The sequence below is a fragment of the Tenrec ecaudatus genome, chromosome 2 (assembly GCF_050624435.1).
Source record: "Tenrec ecaudatus isolate mTenEca1 chromosome 2, mTenEca1.hap1, whole genome shotgun sequence".
Taxonomy (NCBI): domain Eukaryota; kingdom Metazoa; phylum Chordata; class Mammalia; order Afrosoricida; family Tenrecidae; genus Tenrec; species Tenrec ecaudatus.
In genome coordinates, this window is record NC_134531.1 from 198,013,524 (window position 1) to 198,038,999 (window position 25,476).

At 49.2% G+C, this 25,476-nt stretch overlaps 1 protein-coding gene across 2 annotated transcripts; it reads left to right on the forward strand.

The window, feature by feature from the left end:
• Positions 1–347: 347 nt before the first annotated feature.
• Positions 348–23,498, forward strand: SH3BP5L (SH3 binding domain protein 5 like). 2 transcript variants are annotated; one of them, XM_075542139.1, is made up of 7 exons: positions 348–434; positions 883–1,500; positions 10,690–10,752; positions 10,889–11,017; positions 14,992–15,153; positions 20,437–20,610; positions 21,710–23,498. In XM_075542139.1, the coding sequence occupies exons 2-7, from the start codon at positions 1,318–1,320 to the stop codon at positions 22,172–22,174; spliced, it is 1,176 nt and encodes a 391-aa protein (XP_075398254.1). In that variant the 5' UTR covers positions 348–434; positions 883–1,317; the 3' UTR covers positions 22,175–23,498. The 2 variants fall into 2 exon arrangements, with proteins under 2 accessions (XP_075398254.1, XP_075398255.1); XM_075542140.1 differs by lacking the exon at positions 348–434 and adding an exon at positions 436–459.
• The last annotated feature ends 1,978 nt before the right edge of the window (positions 23,499–25,476 follow it).

Genomic DNA, 25,476 nt, shown 5'->3' on the forward strand with positions numbered 1-25,476 from the left:
ACGTGCGGGCGGGCAGAGCTCCGTACACAAGATGGCCGCATCCGACGGGGCTCTCATTCCCTCTGTAGCACCTTCCTACTCGCCAGAGACTCGCAACGCCACATATCCCTCTCGGTTTTGCATTCAAACGGGCTCATGAAAAGAACTCCTTCTAGGCTTGCTGGAGAATTGAGTTGGGGCCGCGAGGCACCCCTGAACCTCGGAGGGCGCCATCCTGTACGGAAACGCAGGTGGGGGTCGGGGTGGGGCGGGGGCGGGTGTTGAGGCCCGGCTTTCCCGTCGGGAGTGGCTGGGAGGGGCGGTGGGCCCGGAGGAGGCTGGTAAACGATGACGTATTTCCGCTTCCACTTACCCGTCGCACTTGATTGGATCAGCTTGTTGCGGGGAGGGAGGGCGAAGATTGTTTGCAGCCGGAGAGCTCAGCTCCCGGGAAGGTAAACTGAGATAAAGCTGTTTCGGGTGACTTTTGCACCGGAATGTGTGGGCTGGTTGGGGGCTGGGTCTCTTGGGGTTGCGTGAAACTGGGAGACCGGAGAGTGAGCCTCTCGGGGCCGCTGGACAGAGACGAAGGACCGGGGCGGGGCGGGGGGGGTTCCAAGGTGAATTGCAAAGAGGGGCGAGGATGCAGTGGAGTGGGCGGAGGGGAAGCGGCGTGGAAAGAGCCCCGGAGCTGGACGGCGAGTCTGGAAGGCGTTGGAGGGGGAGGAACTGGAGTAGGGGAAGAGCTGGACCTAAAGTTCTGGAGGGATGGGGGAAGAATTGAGATGGGACGGGTCTGCATACGGAGGCGTGGATGGAGAGCTCGGCCGAGAGGCTAGAAGAGCCGGTGCCTACATGCAGATGCTGGCTTGACCATATCCTTGGCCTTTGTTCTCCCTACAGCTCCCTAGAGACGGTCATCTGTCTGCCTCTGCCCGGGCCTAGCCTTCCTTCATTCTCCAGCTGCCACGACAGCCTGGAGGCGCCTGCCTCCCCACTCCCGAATGGTGCTCCTCCTTGTAGACCTCCGCCCGGGATCCAGACCCCCGTTGCCCTCTTCGGTGGAGCCTTTGCTCCGGATTTCCCCTGGTGGGCTCCCCATCACGGCAAGGGAAGGACTTTTGCCCAGACTAGTCCATCTCTCTAGGATCTCCACCGACAGTTTGCATCTCAGCTTCTATGTGTGAGGTCCTTCCTGTGACTCCACGTTTTTCTGACTTGTAACAAGCGACACCTTTCTCCCTTGCTGCCCAGAGCCCAAGAAGCCCCAAACTGGGGCCCTGGCCCCAGCATGCCAGTCCTTTCTTGTGCGTAGGGCTCTGCCCTCTCCCTGTCAACATGGCTGAGTGCAGGCAGGTTCCAGGTCGACGGGGGACTCCACAAGGGGAGCTAAGGCCTGAGGTGGTTGAGGATGAAGTCCCTAGGAATCCAGTTGCAGAGGAACCTGGAGGAGGCGGAAGCACCAGCAGTGAGACCAAATTGTCCCCAAGAGAGGAGGAAGAACTGGATCCTAGAATACAGGTGAGGAGAAGGACCTAGGGGAGAGAAAGAGAGCCCAGAATCTCACCTTCATAAGAGCTGTCAGATGACTGAGGGCTTAAACTTGCCCCCTCTCCGTGTGTTAGAACAGAACAGAAAAAAAACAACCAGTTGTCAACAAATCATTGCAATGTAGTGTGACAAGTGGCAAAAGAGTTGGATGGCTAGAGTGCTGGTGAGTGCCCAGGGTATGCTGCTGAAGGCCACCCAAGAGAGTCAAAGGAACACATTAGCACCACATCCACCCAGGTGCATTTGGGTCAGTGGAGGGAATACGTGTCCATTTTAGAAGTGCTGTTATTTCCATGTAACGAGAGGGGCCTATTAGCTCAGAGATGCTGTGCAAGTGGAATGTGAGAGAATGAATGAGCCCTGCAAGGGCGCTGGATGCTGAGTGATCAGATCTTTCTCCTTTTCCTTTCATCTTTCCTTTTTCCTTCTCATCAGTGCTTCCCAAGGACTTTCACACAGGAGGAGGCCTTTCAGGTCACAATTGGATCAAATTTTGGTCTATTAGGAAATCCCATGTGTTCAAGAGATCTGTATCTATGGTAGTCTTTGACACTACCCTTTTGCTCTCAAGATGCTGGGTGGGTATACCAAAGGAACGGAAGAACTGGTTTACCATCCTGGAGTGTTTACAGTCTGGTTGTGTGGGACAGGCTGATCTTTGCAAAGGGAACCCAGGCACTGTGGTGAGAAGGTGGTGCAGAGTGTGGAGTAAGTGCACAGCAGGGGTGCAGTGTCTTGGGGCCTTGTCCTGGAAGGTCTCTGTGGGAAAGTTGGTTGGGCACGTATGGGCCAGGCTGCTCCAGGGTGTTTGGGGTCTGAGTCTGCCGTTTGGTCCCGTAGCAGCTCCAAGCTTTTAATGTGGAAGTGACTCATCCTTCTGTGTAGCTCAGCAAGAGCCTTTGAGACTGTGGATGCTTGCGTTTCTGTGTCATCAAACCTTTACTGGATCGCTCCAGCAAGTGGAGCACAAAGTAAAGCTGGTCCTGGCATCATCCCTGCCCTTTCGGTGGGTTTTCTCAGGATGTGTGTGTGCCGGTGCCTCGTGAACTATCTCTGCACTTAGAATAGAGCTATGTCAATCCTTTTCTTTCTGGCATGAGTCAGAGATTTATTTCTGCTAAGCCTCAAGGAGATTGCATTGAGAGCAACTACATTTTTTCCTGCTAATTCCACAGATTTGTCATCCACTGAGAAAGCAAGTTGTACTGAAAACAGCTCCATGGTTTGTGATTTGTAAAGCCAGTCCCATAACTTCCTTAAGACTCAATTTCCTCATCAGGGTTAGAGTTAAGCTGATTTGCATGACCGCTTCCAGCTGTGCACTGACTAGAATCCTAAAGTTTGTTCCTTTCAGGAAATCTTTTGCTCCATCCTGGGTGAAAGTGTGCAGGTAGCACTTAGGAAGGAGCCCTCCATCATGTCCCCGGGGAAGAGGACCGTGCAACTCATTTCCTGCTTCTCCCAACAATATTCTTTGCCCTGGTCCAGAGGACAGAATCCTTAGCAGTGTCTTTGCTCAGCGTCTCCTGCTCTTAAGTACTTTTCCAGTGCTCCGCTGATGCAGGCAAAAGTGTTATGGTCGCTCTGGTGTGCACTGCCCATTCAGGTAGCCATTATCCACATAAAACTGAAAACCAAACACACCACCATTGAGTTGATTCTGATCCCCTTAAGACAGGTTAGAGCTGCCCCTGCGATTTCTTGAGACTATAGCTCTTTATGGGAGTAGAATGCTTCATCTTTCTCCCCCAGATTGGCTGGTGATGTTGAATTGCTGATCTTGTGGTTAGCAGTCTAATATGTAACCCTGCCTCCAGGGTTCCTTTTTTATCTGCATGTGGCTACTTCAATTAAAAAAAAAAGTGAAATGAGGTACAAAATGCAGGTGTGTCAGCACCATGTTGTATACCATGTTGTATCAGCAGCGCAGAAAATCGAGCACCTTTATTATCACAGACAGTTCTGTTGGCTCTCTCTGCATGTAATGACACATGGTGACAAGGCCAGAGGTCTTGCCTCAGCAGGAATGTAGCAGTCCTCTTGTAGTGATTAGCTTTCCTTTTCACATATGGGAGAGGGAGCCTAGTGTGAGGAGATGTCTCCAGGGAGGTGGCCAGATGGCATTTAGCACTTCTGGTTTGGACCCCTGTTCTGCCTAAGAAGACTGTTGGGTTGTATGTCTTTTGAGGTCTTTTTTAGTTTGATAGTACCCAGGATCATGTTGCCTTGAATATGTTTCATTATTTTGAATTTGTGTTCATTTTCATTTGTTTTTCAATGCATGTGGTCGATCTTCACCGATAGATTGATCTGACTTTCTCAGGATGCTCTAGAGACATCGATTCCAAAGCAGTTTCCAGACACATGTATTCTCCTGGTCTGGGTAGGATGTGAAGTGATGGTAACTTGCAGCCAGCTCTGAGTCTACCTACCAGGAATATCTCAGTGACCCGGGCCCTGCTCCAGGGTTTCCTGAAGCTCCCAGAAGAAGTTGCCCTTAAGATTCCACTTTGGGAAGTAGGAGTGCAGTTCCTTGTTCAGCAGGCCTCTCTGCCGACATTGCCTGTGAGATACCCTCTGGAAGCTTAAGAAAGCAAGCCGGCAGCTGATCTACAGTGGACGGCCACTAACGGCACTTGGTGTCGTGAGTTGTATCAGTTTCTGAGAGGTTGCAGAGGAAAGAAGGAGCATCTGTCTTGTTACTCAGCCATTTTTAATTTTCTCCTAGACATTTTAATACCCTCAGGTTATTGTCAAGTCTTACCTGCAGCTTCTGTGTGCTTATCCAGAAGGGTCGGGCTGACACCAGCGGGCCGGCATCGGATTTCTTTTATTTATAAGTTCTTGGACTCCATACCACCCTTCCCCCTCTTCTGACAATCGATTTGAATCCTTTGATCTTCTTCACTAGGTGGGGCAAGAGCATTTATAGCCTAAGTGACTCAGTGGACTGGCATCCTGGGAATGTGCCCAGTGTGTTCTGGGAAGGTCACCCTTCTTGGCATTCGTTACTTTCTGACGAATGATGTGTGCTGACACCGAATTCCATTTTGCTTAGTGACAGGAGTATCTAGAGGAGCTAGCCAAATGGAATGTATATGCCCAGCATTGCCCTGGGTCTTCTCCAGCCTGCTCGTCTCTGCCCCTGCTACCCCTGCTGGCCCACTCTTCATCTCCCCTCTGGTTGTTTTCTTGGAAAGAATTTTGTGACTCTGGGGGGCAGACGTACTAGCCTTCCTGGAAGTTGATGTTTTTCATCATCAAAAGGCTCTTTAATTACATTGAGGTGGACGAGGGTTTTGAGTCCCATATAGAAAGACAATGGCTGCCCTGACCCTAGGCCAATAGCAAACTTAACAAAAGGGCCATTGAGTCCATTCTGACTCCCAGTGCCCTGTGGAGCGAGCGACTGTCCCTGTGGCTTCCCGAGGCTGTGCATCCTCATGGGAACAGAACGTCTCATCTTTCTCTCGCTGAGTGACTTGCGGGTTTGAACTGCTGACCTTGTAGTTAGCAGTCCAACTTGTAGCTCACTAACCGCTAGGGATCCTTGCCAATAGCAAAAGCACTGTAAATCATGTTTTTTCCTTGGAAATGGCTTATGCTTGACCATTCATTTCTTTGATGAATTTGTCAGCATTAGGAGCGTGGGAATGAGAGCAATTTGGACTGGCAGAAGGAGTGGGGATCCAGCAGTGGACCTTGGTTTGCCCATACGAACATCCTAGGGTGGTGCTTCCTAGGATTGTTGGGGTGAGGGGGTTTCCAACAATGGAATGGGTCCTTAGGATTGACTTTGTGATTGTGGAAAATACTAAAGACAGGCAGTGGGGCACAGGTGCTCCTTGTCCCATGCCAGGACTGAGAGAGGATGTTATTTTCCAATGGGTATAGATAATGGGGCTTACCGATCTTTCATAAGGCATGCCTGCCATACAGCTAACATCAGCCATAACAGGTAATATAAGCAGGTAACATAAACAAGCAATAAGATGAGTCAGTGCCATGACCTACTTAGTGTTAGTTGACCTCAACCCCCCTGAGCCCTCCCCAGGAGGAGTAACCTCTGATCAGTATCAGCAAGAGATGTCAAAACAGAGTTTGCCACATTTTGTAGTGGGTTGGCTATAGAAGCTGATTGCTTTTACTTACAGATCACCTTTAGGCGTTGTGAAGTAGCCAGACAGAAGTGATTCATCTTATATGGTAGCTCCTTTTTGACAGTTCTTTGTGAGGGGTTCTTGGTGGTACTGTGTCCAATAATGAGACTGTATATTAAGATTTATTTCCATCATAGCCGTGAGAGTCTTCCCTCACCAGAGTCTGCGTTCCAGACCTGTAATTAGGAGCATGGAAGATTTAGCTGGATTACGTTCTCATCCATTCCCTCAGTTTACCACATAGGGTGTTCGTACAGGGCCCTCTGCTGGCTTCCTTCTCTTCCTCTGACCTCACCAGTGTTTATGGCATTCCTGAGCTGATCGCTTCTCTACCAGGGTTGTAGTTCCGCTCTCTTTTTTGTAGTTCTCTCTTTTAAAAATCATTTTATCAGGGGCTCTTAAAGGTCTTATCACTATCCATATATCAGTGTCAAGCACATTTGTATACATGTTACCGTCATCATTTTCAAAACATTTTCTTTCTGCTTGAGCCCTTGGTATCAGCTCACCACCCCCCCAAGAACCCTTGATAATTTATAAATTATTATTATTTTTTCGTGTCTTATACTGACGGCTGTCTCTCTTCACTCACTTTTCTGTTGTCCATCCCCCTAGGAGTGGGTTATACGTAGATCATTGTGATGGGTTTCTCCTTTCTCTCCCCACCTTCCCCTCCTGGTATCGCTACTGTAATTATTGGTCCTGAGTCGTTTATCTGCCTGAATTCCCTGTGTTTCCAGCTCTTATCTGTACCAGTGTACATGTTCTAGTCTAGCTGGATTTGTAAGGTAGAATTGGCATCATGAAATGGGTGGGAGGAAGCATTAAAGAACTAGAAGCAAGTTGTATGTTTCATTGGTGCTCTACTGCACCCTTGTGGGATACAGAAGGATTTCTCCCAAGCTGTCTCTCCCAAATCTATGCCAGACAGCTGCTTGGGAATGACTATACTTGGAGGTCATCAGAAGTAGGTCAGGGGTTATTCTCCCTGAGAGCTATCAGCCATCTAGAGCAAGTAGTTACCACTGTTTGTCCCACAACAAATAGGGCCCACTCCCTTCTGATAAGGATAGTAGTTGTCTGTTTCTTTGTAGGAGACCCCAGAGAGGTCAAACCCGTCCAAGGATGATCGAGGTTAGGTCGCCATCTTGAATCTAGGATCTGCCCATCTTGTCACATCTATAACCCCAGTCCCTCCCCTTCCTATTGCGTGTATGTCCCTAGACCACCCCTTCCCATTACTGTATTGCCTATAGTACAGCCCCTTCCCGTGACATATGTCCTCACCTGTAATTAGGGGGCTTGCATGTCCCCAGAGAATATAAAAGGGGCCAGGGCTACCATTAAACACTCTCTCTCTCTCCCTCCACGTGGACCATCATGCGGGGCAGAGGTGAGCATGCTACCATGAAACGTGTCTGACTCCCATTTATTTCAATACTTCTATCTCATGCTCTCCATAACTTTACTATGATCTTTACTTATTATTGCTATACAATTGCACCTACCAGACCCATAATGATGTGTTAGGGGCTGGCTTCCCCTGACACACCCTGGCTGCCTTGTCTCTTCCTTGTGACCCTTCTGTAAGGGGATGTCCAATTGTCAACAGATGGGCTTGGGGTCTCTACTTCACCTTCCCATAGATACGATTTTTTGTTCTGGGTCTTTGATGCCTCATACCTGATCCCATCATGATCCCATACCTGACACCTCATGATCATACAGGCTGATTGTGCTTCTTCCATGTGGACTTTGCTAGATGGTTGCTTGTTTATCTTCAAGCCTTTAAGACCCCAGTCGCTATATCTTTTGAGAGCCCGGCACCATCAGCTTTCTTCACATTTGCTGTGCACCCTTTTTGTCTTCAGCGATCGTGTTAGGGAAGGTGAGCATCACAGAATGTGTAGTTCTCTTAAGCGACATCACTCCTTGTCGTCTTTACGGCGTCCACCTAGGGCTGACCTTAGTCCTCAGAGAGTGGTAGCACAATGGCAGAAAATTGGGAGCTGAGGTCCTAACTCTGGACCCAGCTAAAGTTACCAATGACCTGCTTTGCTTTGGTCAATTCGCCCATTGTTTTTCATCTCTGAGATGCAAATAGGCTGAGGAAGAGCATCTTCTGGAGGGTCTGCTGAAGGCACAGAGTCACTTCCTCTCCTTGGTAGTCTGAAGCACCTTTTGGGTCAAGGTAAACCACAGGACGCTGTGCATTTGCTTGGCAGCCCCTTAAGTCTCATTCTGCCTAAGGAAGTACCTTTCCTGAATTTCCTGTCCAGTGATCTTATCCACTGATATTGATGGTCCTGTTTAAGAATGGTCTGAAATTCAAAGTTGCGTCCTTCCGCATGGAGTTGGTGCTGCGACCTGGGCCACCTCTACGCTTTTCTGAGCTTTGTGTGCTTCTTTTGAGTTCAGAGTAGTTGTGCCCTGTTGGACAAGTGGGCCTGTTTTTGTTTGAGTGGACTCTGGGTTGTGTGATGTACCAGTCTGCCAGGACACATCAACTAGCAGACAGACCGGCACGGTCCAGTAGGGAGCCCATGACACATGCAGTTTGCAGTTTGCTGCAAATATAAATATACCCTGAGTCTCAGATGTAGTTTAAACAATGTAAAAGGTGTGGATAATTTTTCCTGTTGATTGCAGCTCAAAATAATAATTTGATTGTATTGGCTTAGATGAAACATATCATTACAATATATCCCATTGATTTAAGTGTGGTTACTAGTAGAAAAAAATGTACAGTTCACCCATCACTTGCACTGTATTTCTCTTGGATAGTTTTGTTCAGAGAAGCCCAGAGCCAGATTGCGGCTGTCCTGCAGCAGGGTCTGTCTTGTTGTGGCATGCACAGTGGGTTTGTTTACCTCTGTGTGTTCTTCCACTGTGATTAATGCCCGTCACGTGTTTTCCCATGCCCTTACCCGCTGACTGGAATCTTTGTTGCACTATGGAGAGGTATAGAAATAGAACGATTAGTGGGGGAATTATGCATCTTAGTCTGACCATCTCACCGGATAGTTGAAAGTGCCTGTTGAGGTTGTTTTCCGTATCATGAGCCACATGTATGAGAGACCATTGCGCATTCTCTCTCTAGGCAGTGGTCCGTCTGAAGACCCTGTGGGCTCAAGGAGGTGGAGGTCACTACTGAGACCCAGGCCTTTTTTCCAGGTAGGGCCCTGGGCATAGAGGAGCTCTGCTTCCAAGGAGCTTAGCTGTGGGGGAAAGGCCAGACCCCCACAACTAACTGCAGGTTCAATAGGCGCAGTTGTACGGTTAAAAAAATATATGTATATATATGCAGATTATAATAAAGTCAGAGAACAAGAGAGATAGAGATTAAAATAATGAAATCAGGTACATTCATGGTTGCATGCTCACCTCCTAGATGGCCGTGGTCTTACCAGCCAGGTCCACGCATAGCGTGGGGCGAGGGCAGGAGAGCGAGGGGGGTGGTCAGATTTATTGCTTACCAAGGCTTATATCTACTTAGGGGGTGTGATTACAGGCAACCACACTCACAGGGCTGTACAATAGGCAATACAAGCAGTAGGAGGGGGATATGCAATGGGCATGAGCATAGCAGGAAGGGGATGAGCTAGGGGTGTACACATGACAGGAAGGGGAGGGACTAAAGGTATGCATGTGACAAGGGCGGACCCTAGATTCCTGATGGTGGCATAACCTTGGTCACCCTTGAGTGGGCTTGACCTCCCTGGGCTCCAGGGAAACAATCTACTGCAATCCTTATCAGAAGGGAGTGGGCCCTACTTATTGTAGGATAAACTGGTGTTTGCTTGCTCTGGATGGCTGATAACCCTTAAAGAGAATAACCCCTGACCTGCTTTTGTTGACCTCCAAGTGCACAGTCATCTGCCACCAGTAGCAAGCAGCGAAGTTGGCATATATTTGGGGGAGACAACCTGGGAGAAATCTTTGTTTCCCACACTTGGCCTAGTCATTTTTTCCTGGCAGGGGTGGCCTGGGCTGGTTCCCTTGTCTTTCCTTGCCCAATTCCAATGCCAGTGTCATGACGGCACTCAAACCAGCACATCCAGGGACTTCTCTCCAGTCTCCCCCTTCTACCTACAGGAGTGGGGGACCTGGGGTGACCATCACCCCACTGCCTGAGCAGACCAAGAGCGAGCTCTTAGATCCTGCGCAGGTCCCTCTTGACCCTGATTGTCCACAGCCCCTCAGGATTTCCTGATCTGAATTTCTCGGGGGCCGCTCTCTCTTCCCTACTCCTTATTGCTATTTCCCACCTGGAATACTCGAAGCAGACTCGATACCACCAGACTCCGGTTCTCCCTGATGCCTGGTGGCCCCTCCCGTATGCCTCGGTCACAGTAAGCTTTGCATTGGCCAGGCAGTCTACCTGGACCACCTGCTCCCTCTGGTTCTCCAGCCCCTTTCCTGGGTGCTTTTCTGATCTGGGAGCCTGATCTGGGAGCAAATGTTAGGCCTGATCTGGGAGCAAATGTTCCGGGCATCCCACCTGGGCTTCTGCTCAGGGAGGTAACCCTGCGGCCCCCTCGCATATTCACACGTACCTCTCCACGTCTCCCAATCCCAGCACTATTGGTTAAGTGTGTTGTGGTGCTGAGTTAAGGTAAATGCTCAGCAGATGTGTGCTGGCTGTGCCCTGGCCCGGGTTGTGCTGTTGGGGTACTGTACCTAGCTCGTGCGCTGGAAGGTTGGTCTGCTGAAAGAGTTGCCCTTCTGAATCCTAGTTAGCTTTCTCATCTTTCCAAAGAGGGTTTCAACATGCAGTCAGGATTCAGAATTGAAGATGACACAAGGCCATGGACTAGGTCTCTCACTAGCAGGTTGTCACCATGGACTGTGCACTTTATTTCAACTCTTCTCTCTCATTCCTCCTCTTCCTCTGATGGGGCCGAGGCCTTCTCCCCGTGCGCACAGTTCTCTGGCGCCTGCAGTTCCTGGGGAGGCTTTGTCCCCCCTGACTGCTCTTACTCTCCACCTTCTGTGGCAGGAGGAGCTGGAGCATCTGAACCAGGCCAGTGAGGAGATCAACCAGGTGGAACTGCAGCTGGATGTGAGTGCCGGTCCCTTTCCTCCTTTTCCTGGGTTGGTCTGTCTCCCTCTTGTGTTTGACACTGTGGCAGAAGGACGGGGCCAGGACCCATGCCTGTGCCTTCACTCTGCCCATTGCCCCCCTCTCTCTTTGCCAGGAGGCCCGGACCACCTATCGAAGGATACTGCAGGAGTCGGCCAGGAAGCTCAACACGCAGGGCTCCCACCTGGGGAGCTGTATTGAGAAGGCCCGACCCTACTATGAGGCTCGAAGGCTGGCTAAGGAGGTACGGCCCTGCAGACTGCCTTCTGGGAGGGGTGAACACAGAGTGGGGCCCTGGACTTCTCTTTCTCTGCACAGAGGTGAGATGGAACCCCAGCCCAAAGGGCCCAGTGCTGGGGGCGGAGCCATCTTTGGGCTGGATGTGCTCTGTGGACCGAGGAGATTCCTTTACGACTGGGGCATTTGGGCTCGTCCTTGATGGAGTGGCAGGGGTTGGGCTTGGAAGGGTTTGGGTCAGCTGAGCTGATGTTTATCATGCATCTTCTGTGTGTGAGAAACCAAGGTTTAATGATAGGTCTGATACTGCCAGCTCCAACGTCCTATGATTCTAATCTTTTCCCCATTTCTTTTCTCTCTTAATTCTCTTCCCAGCTTCGCCTTTCCCTTTTTTGTATCTGTTCCTTCCGTGCTGTGCTTGCGAGCACTCCCAGCCCCCCTACTGTGTTCTTTGTGTGTGTCCTGTACATTCATCGGTGAAGACCATATGGAAACAAAATGAGACTAAATTTACTCCAGAGCCTGCCCAGACCCAGATAACTGCCCCTTAAACACATTTCCATACATGTTCTGCCAAAATGGGATCAGACCATATATGCTGCTTTGCTGCCTTATTTTACTTCGCATGAATGACACGGTTCCATGTCAGTATCCATCCCATCCTTTTTATTGTGGGAAAAATATGTATAAACATCTTCCATGTCTACCCTTTACGTGTCCAACTAGGTGACTTTGTGTTCACAGTATTGTGTAACTGTCACTAACACCTGCTTCCGTCTTTCAAATTTAGTTTCACCTTTAACAGAAATGCAGTGACTTGGAAACAACTTCCTTTCATGTTTTTCCTACCAGGTCGTTGTGACCACTAATTAGCTTTGGCCTCTGTGTGTGTGCAAATACTAGATGCCAAAACCCCCCTGCTGTTGAGTCGATTCTGAGTCACACAGACCTGACAGGGCAGGGTAGAATTGCCCCTGTGGGTTTCCAAGACTGTGAATCTTGACAGGAGTAGAAAGCCTCCTCTTTCTCCTGAGGAGCGGCTTGTGGATTAGAACTCCGACCTTGTGTTTAGCAGCCCAGTGTATAACCCACTACACCACAAGGGTTTGAAAATACTAGATATTTCATATGATTGCCAAGGAACAATACATGTCCATTTGTGATGTATTTATTTCACTCAAGGTTTTCAACACTTATCCATATTGAAGTGGGTCTCAGGACATAATAGCTCTGTGTGGATGGTAGGTCGTTGCGTGGATATAGTGCACTTGCTTATCCACTCATCTGTTGATGGACAGTTGTCATGCTACCATTTTTAAGCCGCTTAAGACTTTCTTACATTGTCGTTGTAGTAAGTTGGTCCCTCCTTGTGGTGGTGCCTGCACAGGGACCAAAGTGCTGTGGAATCCTGAGCCATCTCCACGGGGTTTTAATTGACTGATTTTCAGATGTAGGTCTCCAGGCATTTTGTCCTAGTTCGTTTTAGGCTGGGAGAGCTGCTGAAGCCAGTTGAGCATCATGCCAACCTGCAGGCCTCCTTGACTGAGAGGCGTTGCTGCACATGAGGCGCACTGTCAGTGTTGAAAGCGGCACGGAGGCTAGACTTTACCACAGACATCATTGCCGCACTTTGTCATATTACCAAAAAAGCAACGAAAAATAACAGTTGCTTGGATTCGGCTAAGACTCACGCTGACCCATACACGACAGATTGTGCTCCATGGGGTTTTCTCCTCTCTTTTTAATGACATCTTAGGGAGTTTTAGGTGAAGGATTTATCAGGTTAAATACTTGTTTGACAATTTCCATATAAATGGTTTCGTGACATTAGTTGTATGGCTCAGGTGTGTCAACATTCCCTTTAATTGTGTTCTGATTGTTCCCTTTCCACTCCCCAAGCTTCCCTGCCTCTTTCTAATTTTCTACTTTTGAGAAAGTCTTAACCAGTGATTTTTAAGCTGGGTACTGATCTAATGGGTAGCATCTTTTATTTGGTGTGCCACTTTGCAATCTCACTAAAAGGTGATCTCAGAATAGGCTTGGTTCGAGGTATAAAGGGTGTCTCAGTGTGCTAGTACTAGGGCAGGGGGACCTCTGTCCTTTATTTTCTAGTTTGCCTGGCTTTTTTTTCAATTGCTACACAATTAGAGACAGTGTTATTAAATAGGCAAATCAAATAAAAAGTGATTACTTCCTGACATATCTTTCACTTAGCTCTATACGCCTCTTTAATAACTTCTTATTGTGATTTTGGTAAAGGTCTAGAGAGCAGATAAGTTTTCCATAATTTATACACATACAAGGCACAATACCCTCCCTGTGTTTCCTGCCCCCCTGTCTCCTCCTCTCGTTCCTTTTCTCTGCGTTGCCCTTGGGTCCATGCTGCCCCTCTCACATCAAACGCTTGATGGTTGGGCTGACATTTGAGTCAGGGTGAGTGCTTCCAGATATGAAGAGTGACAAAAGGCCTGGGAGGGCCTAGCTCTCTGCATCTGGTCAGGGAGCTTCATCTTTTTAATGATTGTGCATCTCATCCCACCCTTTCCTTACACTCTCTCTGGGACTTTCCGTGGTCTTTTTCAGAATGGTTGGTAGTGAAAGCTGGGTACCACCTAGTTCCTCTGGTCTCAAGCTTGTGGAGGCTAAGGTTCATGTTGTCCAGGAGCTCTTTAGACTGACGTTGGAGAGTTTCTTTATTTTCTTGTCTCAGATGGGGAAAGGCTAATGCTTGCACTTTAGATGGCTGGTCACACGCTTTTAAAACCCCAGTTGTCACTCGCCAAGGTGGGTGTAGAACCGGGTCATTGTGAACCATGCTGTGCCAGCCGACCCCTGAGACTAGTCCTGAGCACTGACTCAGATTGACTTATTCTCTCCAGGTGCTTGGTTAGATCTAAGAAGTTTTCATAAAGTTGACCCATGAAGACTCTGTTGTGTATATTGATAGAGTTGTAACTTTGGTAAGCACAAAGGAGCTCCAAATGTTCATGGGAAAATTCCGTTATTTTTGAATTCCATTTTCCCGTGAACTTTTTGGAACTCCCTTGCGCATATTTAGAGGTATCCTCTAACAAGCCTGTGTATGTATGTGTGTGTGTGTGTGTGTGTGTGTGTATATATATATATATTCCTGTTCTCCTTTCCATGCCATTCTAGCTTATATGTCTAGCAAGGTGTCCACTTACGTATGGAGTATTGTTATTGAAAGACTATATAGAAGACCCTTCAAAAAGTTTGTGGACAAATTATTTTGTCTTTTGATTTTATTTTTCCATGATTTTTTAAAACAACCTCATCTCAAAATATTTGCCTCTTTCCTGTAACTCTTGTATTCCTTCCAGTAACTCCTTTTACCTTCATCATGATTTTTTTCCCCCCTGCAGTACTTATTTTTCAATGTTCTTGCCCATCCATTTAGAGTATTCCCTTGAGGAAGGATGCTTGCAGAGCTTGCCTGGTAATGGCAAATTTCCAGAGCTTCTGTTTGGGAATATCTTGTTTTCCTCCACATTTTTGAATGGTAACTTCTGGGAAAAGGGTGTGTGGTTGGCAGTTGTTTTGGTTCAGTATTGTACATCTATCCTTAGTAAATTATCTTTTGGAAGCTATAGTTTCTGGGGAAAAAGCCACACTGATTTTTTTCAAATCATTTTATTGGGGGCTCATACAACTCATCACAATCCATACATACATCAATTGGCCACACTGATTTTTAAGGAAGATCCAGGTTATATTGAAGTTCTTCCTTGGGATTTTCAGAATTCTCTCGGTCTCTGGTTTCAAGAGTTTTTCTGGAATGCATCAGAGTGGGTCTTGTTTCTCTTCTAATTGGGGTCATGTGACATACATTCTTTGCGCTGGCATTGCGATGGTGCTTCCTTGGCCTGGATCTTCAGCACAGCTTTCACCCTCCTTTTGTCCTAGTTCCTGGGTGCTGGGCCCTCTGAGGGGTCTCTGGTCTTGACAGCTCTCTCCCCGCAGGCGCAGCAGGAGACCCAGAAGGCTGCACTGCGGTACGAGCGGGCTGTGAGCATGCACAACGCTGCACGGGAGATGGTGTTCGTGGCTGAGCAAGGCGTCATGGCTGACAAGAACCGGCTGGACCCCACTTGGCAGGAGATGCTCAATCACGCCACCTGCAAGGTGAGCTGGTGCAGCTGCCCCCAGGTCTCCTTGTGCTCTTTCTGCCGACTCCCTTGCTTCCCTTTCTTCCCTCCTTTTTCACTCTGGCCCCCGCAGCTCTGATTCTGTCAACTGTGAGTCTGTCTCTCGAAAAACCTGTTCCTTGTGCTCTGAACTGTTTGGCCTCCAGGGCGTCCCATGCTCCATTTTCCTCCAACTGAAAATACGTTTCCTGACTGCGCTCCAGGTGTGGGACTTAGCACCAATCTCCATTCCTTCGTGCTGCTCTGGATTCAGCACTCGGGTTTCATTATGTTTAGTTTGACTGCTCAGTGGCTGTTTTGAGAACCCTTCCCTGCTTTTGAACTCTGCGTGTTCTTTTATTTTTATGATTTTTTAAAAATTGTGCTGAAAACATACATACCAAAGCATTTGTCAACCCAGCTTCTACATTTACAATTCAGCGATGATTACATATTTCATGTTTTGCCACCATTCTTGCTATTCTGGTCCAAAATATTTCATCACCACTGAAATAAACTCAGTGTCCTCCAAACAAAACTCCCTCCACCCTCCCACTCCTAATTATGATTATATAAACATTTTAAAGCTTTATTGACATATAATTCACATATTCTCTAATTCAATAGTTTCAATAGTTAAAAATTTATGCAATCCTTGTCACACTCAAGTGAAGAACATTTTTTTCTTTCTTGTTCTCATTATTAGCTCCCCATTTCCTCCATACCTCCCTTCTCATAAACCTAAGGAGCTACTAATCCAGTCGCTATCTCTATAGATTTATCTCTCCTGGATTTTCCATAAAGAAGAACATACAAAAACTAAAAGAACAAAAAAACCAACAATAACAAAATAAAACAGGAAAACCTTGATTGAAAAGACAGCTGAAAAAAATAAAAACTAGAACAAATTTAAAAGGGAGAACAAATGATAGGGTGTCGCATGTTAACGTAACTACCTCTATGTTACTCCACTTTCTACTGCATTCTGTTTGATAGCTCTTCACATCCCTGGTCCATGGTCAGAGGGGACCCTACCAAGGGATTTTGGGCTTTCACTGTGATCCATGGAGTTTTCAAACTGAGGGGCCAGAATTAAAGCTCTAATACTGTTCCTTCCTTTTGTCTTGGGTTTTACTATTTATCATTCGTGGATCACCTAGGCTGGTGTGCTTTTTCCATGTGGATTTAGCTGACATCTCAGCTAGATGGCTGCTTGCTTTAAGATAAGCCTTCGAAGATGCCAACTGTTACTCTTTCCAATTTGGGCACCATCTAATTTCCTCACCACGCATTGCTATAGCACCCATACTTCAGTGATCCCTTCACGAGGGCAAGTGTCTCAGAACCGCGTCATAAGAACTCATTGTCTTGAGATTCGGAGCTACGATTAAGTGCCAGGTCAAAATCCATTCTTATATTTATAGTTTACATATGTCCCTGGATGACTTCAGAGACATCAGTATTCTTTTATTGGGGAACATTATACAATCATCCCCATGGGGCATATGGTAATTGTTGATTGTATCATTAATTTAGCCAGTGTTAAAAAATTTTTTTTAAATCGTTTTATTAGGGGCTCATACAACTCTTATCATAATCCACACATACATCAATTTTGTAAAGCACATTTGTGCATTCATTGCCCTCATCATTCTCAAAACATTTGCTCTCCACTTAGGTCCCTGGGATCAGGTCCTCATTTTTTCCCCTCCCTCCTTGCTCCCCCCTCCATGAACCCTTGACAATTGATAAAGTATTATTTTGTCATATCTTGCCCTGTCCGACATCTCCCTTCACTTGCTTTTCTGTTGTCCGTCCCCCAGGGAGGAGGTCACATGTAGATCCTTGTAATCGGGTACCCCTTTCCAACCCACCCCCCCTCTACCTTCCCAGTATCGCCCCTCACACCACTGGTCCTGAAGGGATCATCCGCCCTGGATTCCCTGTGTTTCTGCTTCCTATCTGTACCAGTGTCCATCCTCTGATCTAGCTAGACTTGCAAGGTAGAATTGGGATCATGATAGTGGAGGGGGGGAGGAAGCATTTAGGAACTAGAGGAAAGTTGTATATTTCTTTTTTCAAGATTAATGTCCATTGTATTTTTTTTAACATTTTATTAGAGGCTCATACAACTCTTATCACAATCCATACATATACATACATCAATTGTATAGAGCACATCTGTTGTATTTTTTATCGTTGTTACATCACACCCTGTCTGGCTCATCTCCTCCCTGAGACCCCTCTGCAAAGGGATGTCCAATGGCCTACAAATGGGCTTTGGATCTGCACTCCGCATTCCTCCCTTCATTCACTGTGGTAAGATTTTTTGTTCTGATGTTGCCTGATACCTGATCCCTTCACACCTCGTGATTGCACAGGCTGGTGTGCTTCTTCTATGTGGGCTTTGTTGCTTCTGAGCTAGATGGCTGCTTGTTTACCTTCAAGTCTTTAAGACCCCACATGCTATATTTTCTGATACCCGGGCACCATCAGCTTTCTTTACCACATTTGCTTATTCACCCACTTTGTTTTCAGCGGTTTTGTCGGGAAGGTGAGCTTCATAGGATGCCAATTTAATAGAAGAAAGTACTCCTTGATCATGCCCTACCAGGCCTCCCAGACCCTCCTCACCACCAATTTGGATCACTTGTTGTTCCCTTGTCCCTGGGTTTGTTAATACCACTACCTTTTCGCCCCACCTCCCCCTTTCCCATGTCCCCCCGGAACTGTCAGTCCTGTTGTTTTCTCCTCCAGATTGTTCATCCAGCCTATCTTATTTAGACAGACCTGTGGAGATAATAACATGCACAGAAACAAGACAGAGTAAAACCAAGCAACAATATACAACAAAACAACCACAACAAACCGATGACACAAAACACAACAAGAAAAGCTTGTAGTTAGTTCAAGGATTGTGTGTTGGCCTTTAGGAGTGTTTTCCAGTCCAGTCTGTTGGGGCACCATGCCCTGGCCCCAAAGCCCACCTTCAGCATTCCTTGGGGACTTTGCTCCATTCCCTTGCTGTTCTGTTGCACCCCCTTAGTGTTTTGCCTTAGTGTGGCGGGATCAGATCAATGCAATTCCCACACTGTCTCCAGTGTTGTCCCCTGTAGGGCTATGGGTCAGTGAGGGACGTCGTGTTGCATAGTGGGGCCGGCCATGTGGTCCTCTCTGGACTGGCTGCTCTAATTGGGAACATCATCCTCAAGGCCTGATGGGCCAGGATGGGCTCCACTCTCTCCTCCTCACCCTTCATCAGCACTGGTGCACTCCAATCAGATATGTCCCTCTCCCAGCTGCAGATTCAATGCTGTCTTTTGAAATAACATTCTTCTGGGGGTGAGGTGCAGGTGTCCACTTAGTAGTTGGGATTGGGGCCGGCCCCCCAGACCTCTCCACTGGTTCCCTACTCCACGCCGCCATGTTGCATTCACATCTTGGAGCACTGGGTTGAATTTAAAATACTATTTACAGAAGGAAGATCTCCATGTGTTAGGACAGTTTGTTTAGGTAAAATACATGTATTATTGACCTGTACACATCCAAGACTTAGGTGACTAACTGGACACTGTTTATATATACAATGAGGGTTGGTGATAGGGCAAAATTCTTAATGCTCATTCACAAAGGCAGAGCCAGGTCTGCCAGACTAAGAAATAGCATGAAAAAGCAAAGAGAGCATGAAAATGGCAAATATATCGTATTCCCAGGCCACCAATCATTGGGCACCCTCAAAGCAGCAGATTGAACCAGAGTATGTTTTTCAGTTTTCCCACCAAAAGCCCTTTTATAAATTTTAGCATTGCCTTTCCCTTTTTGCAAAGAATAGTGTAGGGATTTTGTGGGGGGAATTGTGGTAAGATAATGTCTTGACTTGCTCATGGCTGATATAGAGAAGTGTAACTGACTTTTGTGTTGACCTTGTACCCTGACACTTTGTTGAATTCAGTTACTAGGTCTAATAGCTTATAGACTCTGCGGGTTTGTCATCTGCAAAAAGAACTCTTGCTTTCTCTTTACTTTTAGTTATCTTCTAGTCTGCCCGCATGGCTGTAGTGAGGGCGCATCCTTGTCTTGTTCTTGTTCTTAATGAGAAGACTGTCAGTCTTTTTTCCCTGAATGTGATGTTAGCATAGTAGCCTTGCGTTTTCGTCTGTCGCCAGTATTGTTTCTCCCTGGAGCTCCTGTGGGAGTTTTTGAAGTTATTTTTTGTAGGTCAGGGTGGGGGCTCTGGGTGCCCATTTGCTCCTGATGGGGCACGCGTAGGCATCCTGTCCTGGTTCTATGTGATGAGGAAGTGGGAGCCCTGGCCTGCTCCCTGCTCAGATGTGGCTCAGCCCTGTGTACACTTGAAATGTGGAAACTGGAGAATCCCTTACTGAGAGATGTCGTTGCATACAGAGGCCTCCTTTCCATGCTCGTCAGTCTCCAACCCCTGGCACTGAGGGCTTCCACACAGCCGAGCGCTCCCAAAGTGCCTGTGGGTGCTTGGAAAGGCCCAGATCCCTCTTAAAATTTTTTGTATTATTAAATACTTAAAAAATACAATAAATACTTTTATTGGGGGCTCTTACCACAATCCATACATTCAGTGTACCAAGTACATTTGCACGTATGCCACCGTCATCATTTTTATAGCATTTTCTTCCCACTTGAGCCCTTGATATCAGCTCCCCATTTCTTCCCTTCCCTCCCCTCCTGAACCCTTGATAAGAGAAGTACGTAGGATACCTAATGGGATTCAATCAAGGGCAATCAATCAATGTAGCAGCAAGGAATTACTAAACCCGAATGAAGGCCAAACATGGTGGTGGGACAAGAGGAAAGTAAAAGGAAATAGAGGAAAGAACCAGGAGGCAAAGGACATTTATACAGACCCCTCTTTTACAAAAAGCAAAGCTGAATGTGCAGTCCTGCAGGTACGTAGTTCACTCAGACAGAGCCTGCATGTGAGCACAGTAGGGAAGAGGCGTGTGACTGAGATGCAGCCACTGAAGGCCTGGAAAGTGGGCCACAGGTATCTACATATGGAATAAACATCTTACGATGCGCATGGGCTCACTGTTGCCCCGGACACCCTCAGGCATCATGAGGTCACGCCAAGAGTGCATTGGGCTCTCTGGGCGCTGCCATAGCAGGCGATTCACAGAGGATGTTGCTGGTCCGGTTTCCCCTTGTGCAGCCTTTAGATGGGCAGGATGGTCAAAAGGAGGGGAACAGAACATGGCTGAACCCACTGATGTGTGCTCCCATCCCACCCCTTTCCTTCTGGATGCAGGTGAACGAGGCGGAGGAGGAGCGGCTGCGTGGCGAGCGGGAGCACCAGCGGGTGACGCGGCTGTGTCAACAGGCTGAGGCTCGGGTCCAGGCCCTGCAGAAGACCCTCCGGCGGGCCATCGGCAAGAGTCGCCCTTACTTTGAGCTCAAGGCCCAGTTCAGCCAGATCCTGGAGGTAGCTGAGTGGGGCAGAGTGGAAGACTGGACAGCCAGAGGGCAAGAAGGGGCTAGGCAGGGCAGAAGGGAGCCACAGGTCTGCCTGTTTTATGGGGCCACTGTTCTGGTGGGCTGGGGTGTACAAGGCTCATGATAAGGAATGGTGGTAGCACTTAGGCTCAGGTGGCACCCCAGGAGGAGGGGGTGATGGTGAGCGAAGGTGAGAATCGGTCTGCGGAGAGCAGGAGAGCACTGACTGCACACTTCGACCAGAGCGCCGACCAGAGCCAGGGTAGAGCGTACAGGGTCAGGGCACTTGAGGCCGCCAAGTCCACCCAGGACTTCAGATGCCAGCCACCAGCGTGGGGGTCTCTCGGTTCACCCTTGCTCCTGTCCAGCCGGAGTGCTGCCTCAGGTGGGAGCTTTGCTAGAGCGACTCACAGGACTCAGGGCTGCCCTACTCTTGCAGTCATGGTTTGATTCTCGTAAAAGGATGTACATCAGGCCCAGCCCAGAGAAGAGGCACATGGGCCTCTGTGAGGCTTCTCCCTGTAGAGTAAGGGCCTCACCCTTCTGTCACATCCTGTGCTGTTAATCAGGGACATGCACCTGATAACGCCCAGTTTTCATGATCTAGGCATGATGGATTGACTCGTTGACAGCTAGGTTGAACTGTTCCTACCGCCCACCCCCTCTGCTCAGTGGGGTCCTGCTGCTGCCACTCCTAATCAGGTTGTCACCCTGAATGATCTCATTAGCATACTTGGGGGATTCCTAGTGTTTAAAGGCTACCTCCTAGGAACTGAAGATAAAGGCCAAATTCTTTAGGTAAGGTTAATTTTTGCCTCACACTCTATAGGGAAAGGAGGAACAGCAGTAGCCGGGGAGGGGAGGAGGCCCTGGGAGGAAAGGTTGAGGTCAGGTGGGGCACATGACAGCTTTGATGGGATCTGTATGTCCTAGGACCTGGTGGAGTGGGCACCGGGGGAGAGAAGAATGGGTGCTTTACAGTGACTGCTGAGGGTGAGGTCAGGGATCCTAGCTGGTACTGGGAGAGGCTCATTTGAAGGGGCCGGGGTAGCTCTAGAGGTCACCTGACAATGTCTTGTCCTTGGCAGGAACACAAGGCTAAGGTGACAGAGCTGGAGCAGCAGGTGGCCCAGGCCAAGACCCGATACTCAGTTGCCCTGCGGAACCTGGAGCAGATCAGCGAGCAGATTCATGCCCGGCGCAGGGGTCTGCCCCCTCACCCCCCAGGGCCACGTCGATCCTCCCCTGTGGGTGCCGAGGCTGGGCCTGAGGCCGAAGATGGGGACAGTGGAATTGAGGGGGCTGAGGGTGGAGTGTTGGAGGAGGGGGGCAGCTTGGGGCCTGGCCCTGCCCCTGACACAGACACACTGAGCTTGCTGAGCCTGCGCACCGTTGCCTCAGACCTGCAGAAGTGTGACTCGGTGGAGCACCTACGGGGCCTCTCGGACCACGCCAGCCTGGATGACCAGGAGCTGGGACCCAGGAGTGACAGGCGCCGGGGGAGTGACAGCGGGGCCCGAGGGGGCCGCCACCAGCGCAGTGTCAGCCTATAGTTGGTGTCTTCAGTGAACAGTCCTACTGGGGTGGAGGGCACATCAGGCCCACTCTCCTCCCAGGCCACCTTCTCCAGTGCTTCCCTTTGAGAGGCTGGCTCTGGAGCCCTGGCCTGCCCTGGCTGCCTCACAGCCTCTCTCCAGGTGGCGCCTCTCACCTTGCCTTACCTCCAAAAGTCTCACTTTCCACTGGCGCTCTCAGCTGCTGGTCCCTCTTTGCCTGTGACCTTGCACTCCTCTTTCTGTCTGTCCCTTCTCTCCACTTTTGTGGCTTTCCGCTGGCTGGGCACAGGGAAGCCCCTCCGAGAAGCAGGTGGAATGGGCTGGAGTCCTGCTCTCCCGGCCTGCAACCTAAGCTGACCGAGAAGCGCCCCTCACTTCGGTCCTACTCTGACAACACTACTGTCCTCTTGGAAACCCCATGCCCCAGACTGCCCGGAGAAAACCTGTCAGACAGACTGCACCTCTCTTGAAGCCACGGCCCCTTCCGTTAAGTGCTTGCCCCTCATAATGGCGTGGTTCTAGTAGATGCGCCCCCAAGCGGCTCTCACAGGGTGACTTAGGGAAGAGGAGACCCAACCTCATTATCATTGTAGGGAACACCAACTCCAAGCCGGCTCTCTGCTCATGGTGTTTCCCCAGCCAGGCTGGGTCCCTTCAGAATGCAAAGGTGCTATTGGATCTCTCGGATCCATGTTGGGGAGGGTGTGTGAAGTCCTGATAATGGAGGCCCCCACCCTTCCCAGTGCTCACCTCCCTGCTGGGGAGTCAGGTTTACGAGTTCTGGGTCCAGGCTGCTGAAACGAGTGTCAGCACCCTCCTCCGGCTTGAGGCCAGGGCGGGGAGGAGAGGTGAGTAGGGAATCTGGTGCTTCATTGCCCTCCTGGGCTCTTCCCCCAAACCAAACAGCTCCAACCCCAGGCTTCCTTGGGGAGTGTCTGAGCATTGCTGCCCAGCCTCCTGCCTCCTGGGATGCAGGGAGGGGTCTGTACAGGGAGATGCTTTGCTGTTGGAGGAAGAAGCCATGCCAGGATGAGGGTGCTTGGGGAGGTCCTGGGGACCCAGGAGCGTGGTCCGCAAGCCCTGCGAAGGACAGCCTCTGTCTGCCTGTCCTGTTCCTCATGGAGGGCACCGCCTGCCTTAGTGTGCTCCGCCCTCTGGATGAGAGAGAGTGGTCATGATGAGAACCCCCAAGTTTGAGGTGACCATTGAGTGGAGGGGAAGGGGACCAAGGACTGGGGTGTGCGCGTGTGCATGCGTGGATGGGTGTGTGGGGGAGAGGCTCTGCTGCTGGTTTTATTTAAATAAAATAGTTTATGTAACAGTAATGTTTACCGTCCTTGTCAGAAGTGAGGATGACGCAGTCAGGGAAGGCCTTTCCAGATTCATCATCAGCCCAAAGCTGAAGGACAAGTGGGAGTTATGAGAGTAGGGCAAGAAGGGAGAGGCCGGGCAGCCCCAGGCTGAGTGGAGGCATGCTGGGTGCGCTGAAGGGTGCTGCATGTGGGGACGAGCAGGAGGCTGCAGGGAACAGTTGGCACTGCACTGCACTGTTTCCCTGGCCCCTCCCATTTCAACAAGGCAATCAAGCCTCTCCAAGGGCCTGGTGGGTAGGGGCAAAGTGGAACCTCAGAGATTGGGCTTTCTGCAATGGCTCAATTTTGTCGGCAGGGGGCAGCAGACGCTCGCATAGCAGAAATTGCTGAGCTCCGGCTCATCCAGGGGAGGGAGGGAGCTAAGGAAACAGCTTCCAGGGGGCAGACTGAATTCACTGCCACTGAGTGGATTCTGACTCAGTGACCCCATGGGCAGTGTCGAACTGCCCCTGTGAGTGTCTAGGCTGTAACTTTATGGGACTAGATAGTCTTTTCTCCTGGGGAGTGGGGGGCGGTGAGGGGGTGTTGAACTGCTCACCTCTCAGCAGCTCATGTTACTACACCAGCAGAATCATGGTTGTCCCCGATCTGAGATGTGGTTTCAGTCTGGGAAGGAAGTGACAGGAAGCCTCCCCAATGCCAATCCTTTCTGCACTCAGGCCTCCCTGTGTAGCTTCTCTACTCTCTTGCTTCACTGTTGTGAAATTTCCAAGTATCTGGGAAAAGTGACATATTTATGTTCTCCGTGAAATAAGTTTCAACTTGCCTGTGATTTAAGGCTTGGCTCACTGGACTTAACCAAATGCTCGTTCCCAGCTCTCCAAACCAGCTGTCACTAAGTTTATTCCAATTCATGGAGATGCTGTGGACGTGATCGAACCACCCCACAGAGTTTCCCAGGCTGTGAATCATGGGGGGGGGGGGCGGGGGGGGCATTCTGCCCCACCTTTCTTTTGAAGAGCAGCTGGTGGGTTCAAACTCGCCTTTTTAGAAACGCCATGCACAACCCACTGAACAGCAGGGCTCTTCCAGAGTGGTGTGTCCCCCCCCCCCGCCTCTCTCTCTCTCTCTCAAACACATGCACACACGCACACACGCACAACCCACTGAACAGGGCTCTTCCAGAGTGGTGTGTCCCCCCCCCCCCCGCCTCTCTCTCACACACACACACACACACACACACACACACACAAAACCCTAAAAAGAAAACTCACTGCCATTGAGTCAAGCCTGATTCATAGTGACCTAGTCTAAATTAATCAGGCCCTAGTTCCCTCACGGAGAAAGATCGGACTCGCTACTCGCATTCACAGGCAAGGTCTCAGAAACTTAGGGACAGTCCTCCCGGGTCTTACAGGGATGAGGGGCAGTTCTGTGTCCTACAGCATCACTAAGTGCCATTGACTTGATGGCAATGGTGTTTGTTTTTTACGTTGAGTTCCTTCATGGCTCTTGCTTTATAGCAGAACTGACTTGGGAGATGCAGACCCTCTCTTGGTCCTAAGTCTCTTGGAAGAAGGTCTATTCAACATTTAACAGTGTAAGACATATCAGTAAAGTGACCGTATCTGATTATGGTGTAAACTCAGACATTCTTGAGAATGGCAGGCATGCACTGACATTGTGCCAAGTGGGCCAGGATGTCTAATCACTCTCCTATGCATTCAGGAAATGTTGATTGGGCAGAGGGCCAGAACGCTGGGCCGCATTGCTCTAAGACTGCTCTTGATCTACCTCTGGCCCAAGGACTATTCGTGAGTGGGCTAATTCTCTGCACCTCTGTATGTTAGTGTGCAACAAAGAAGAGACCAGACTTGGCAGATAACCTCTAAAGTTATCTAACGCACAAAATGATTGGTAAAGTGGGGCAGTGAGAAAGAGGGCAGCCCTTGACAAGATGGCCACAGTGGCTGCCACAGTGAACCA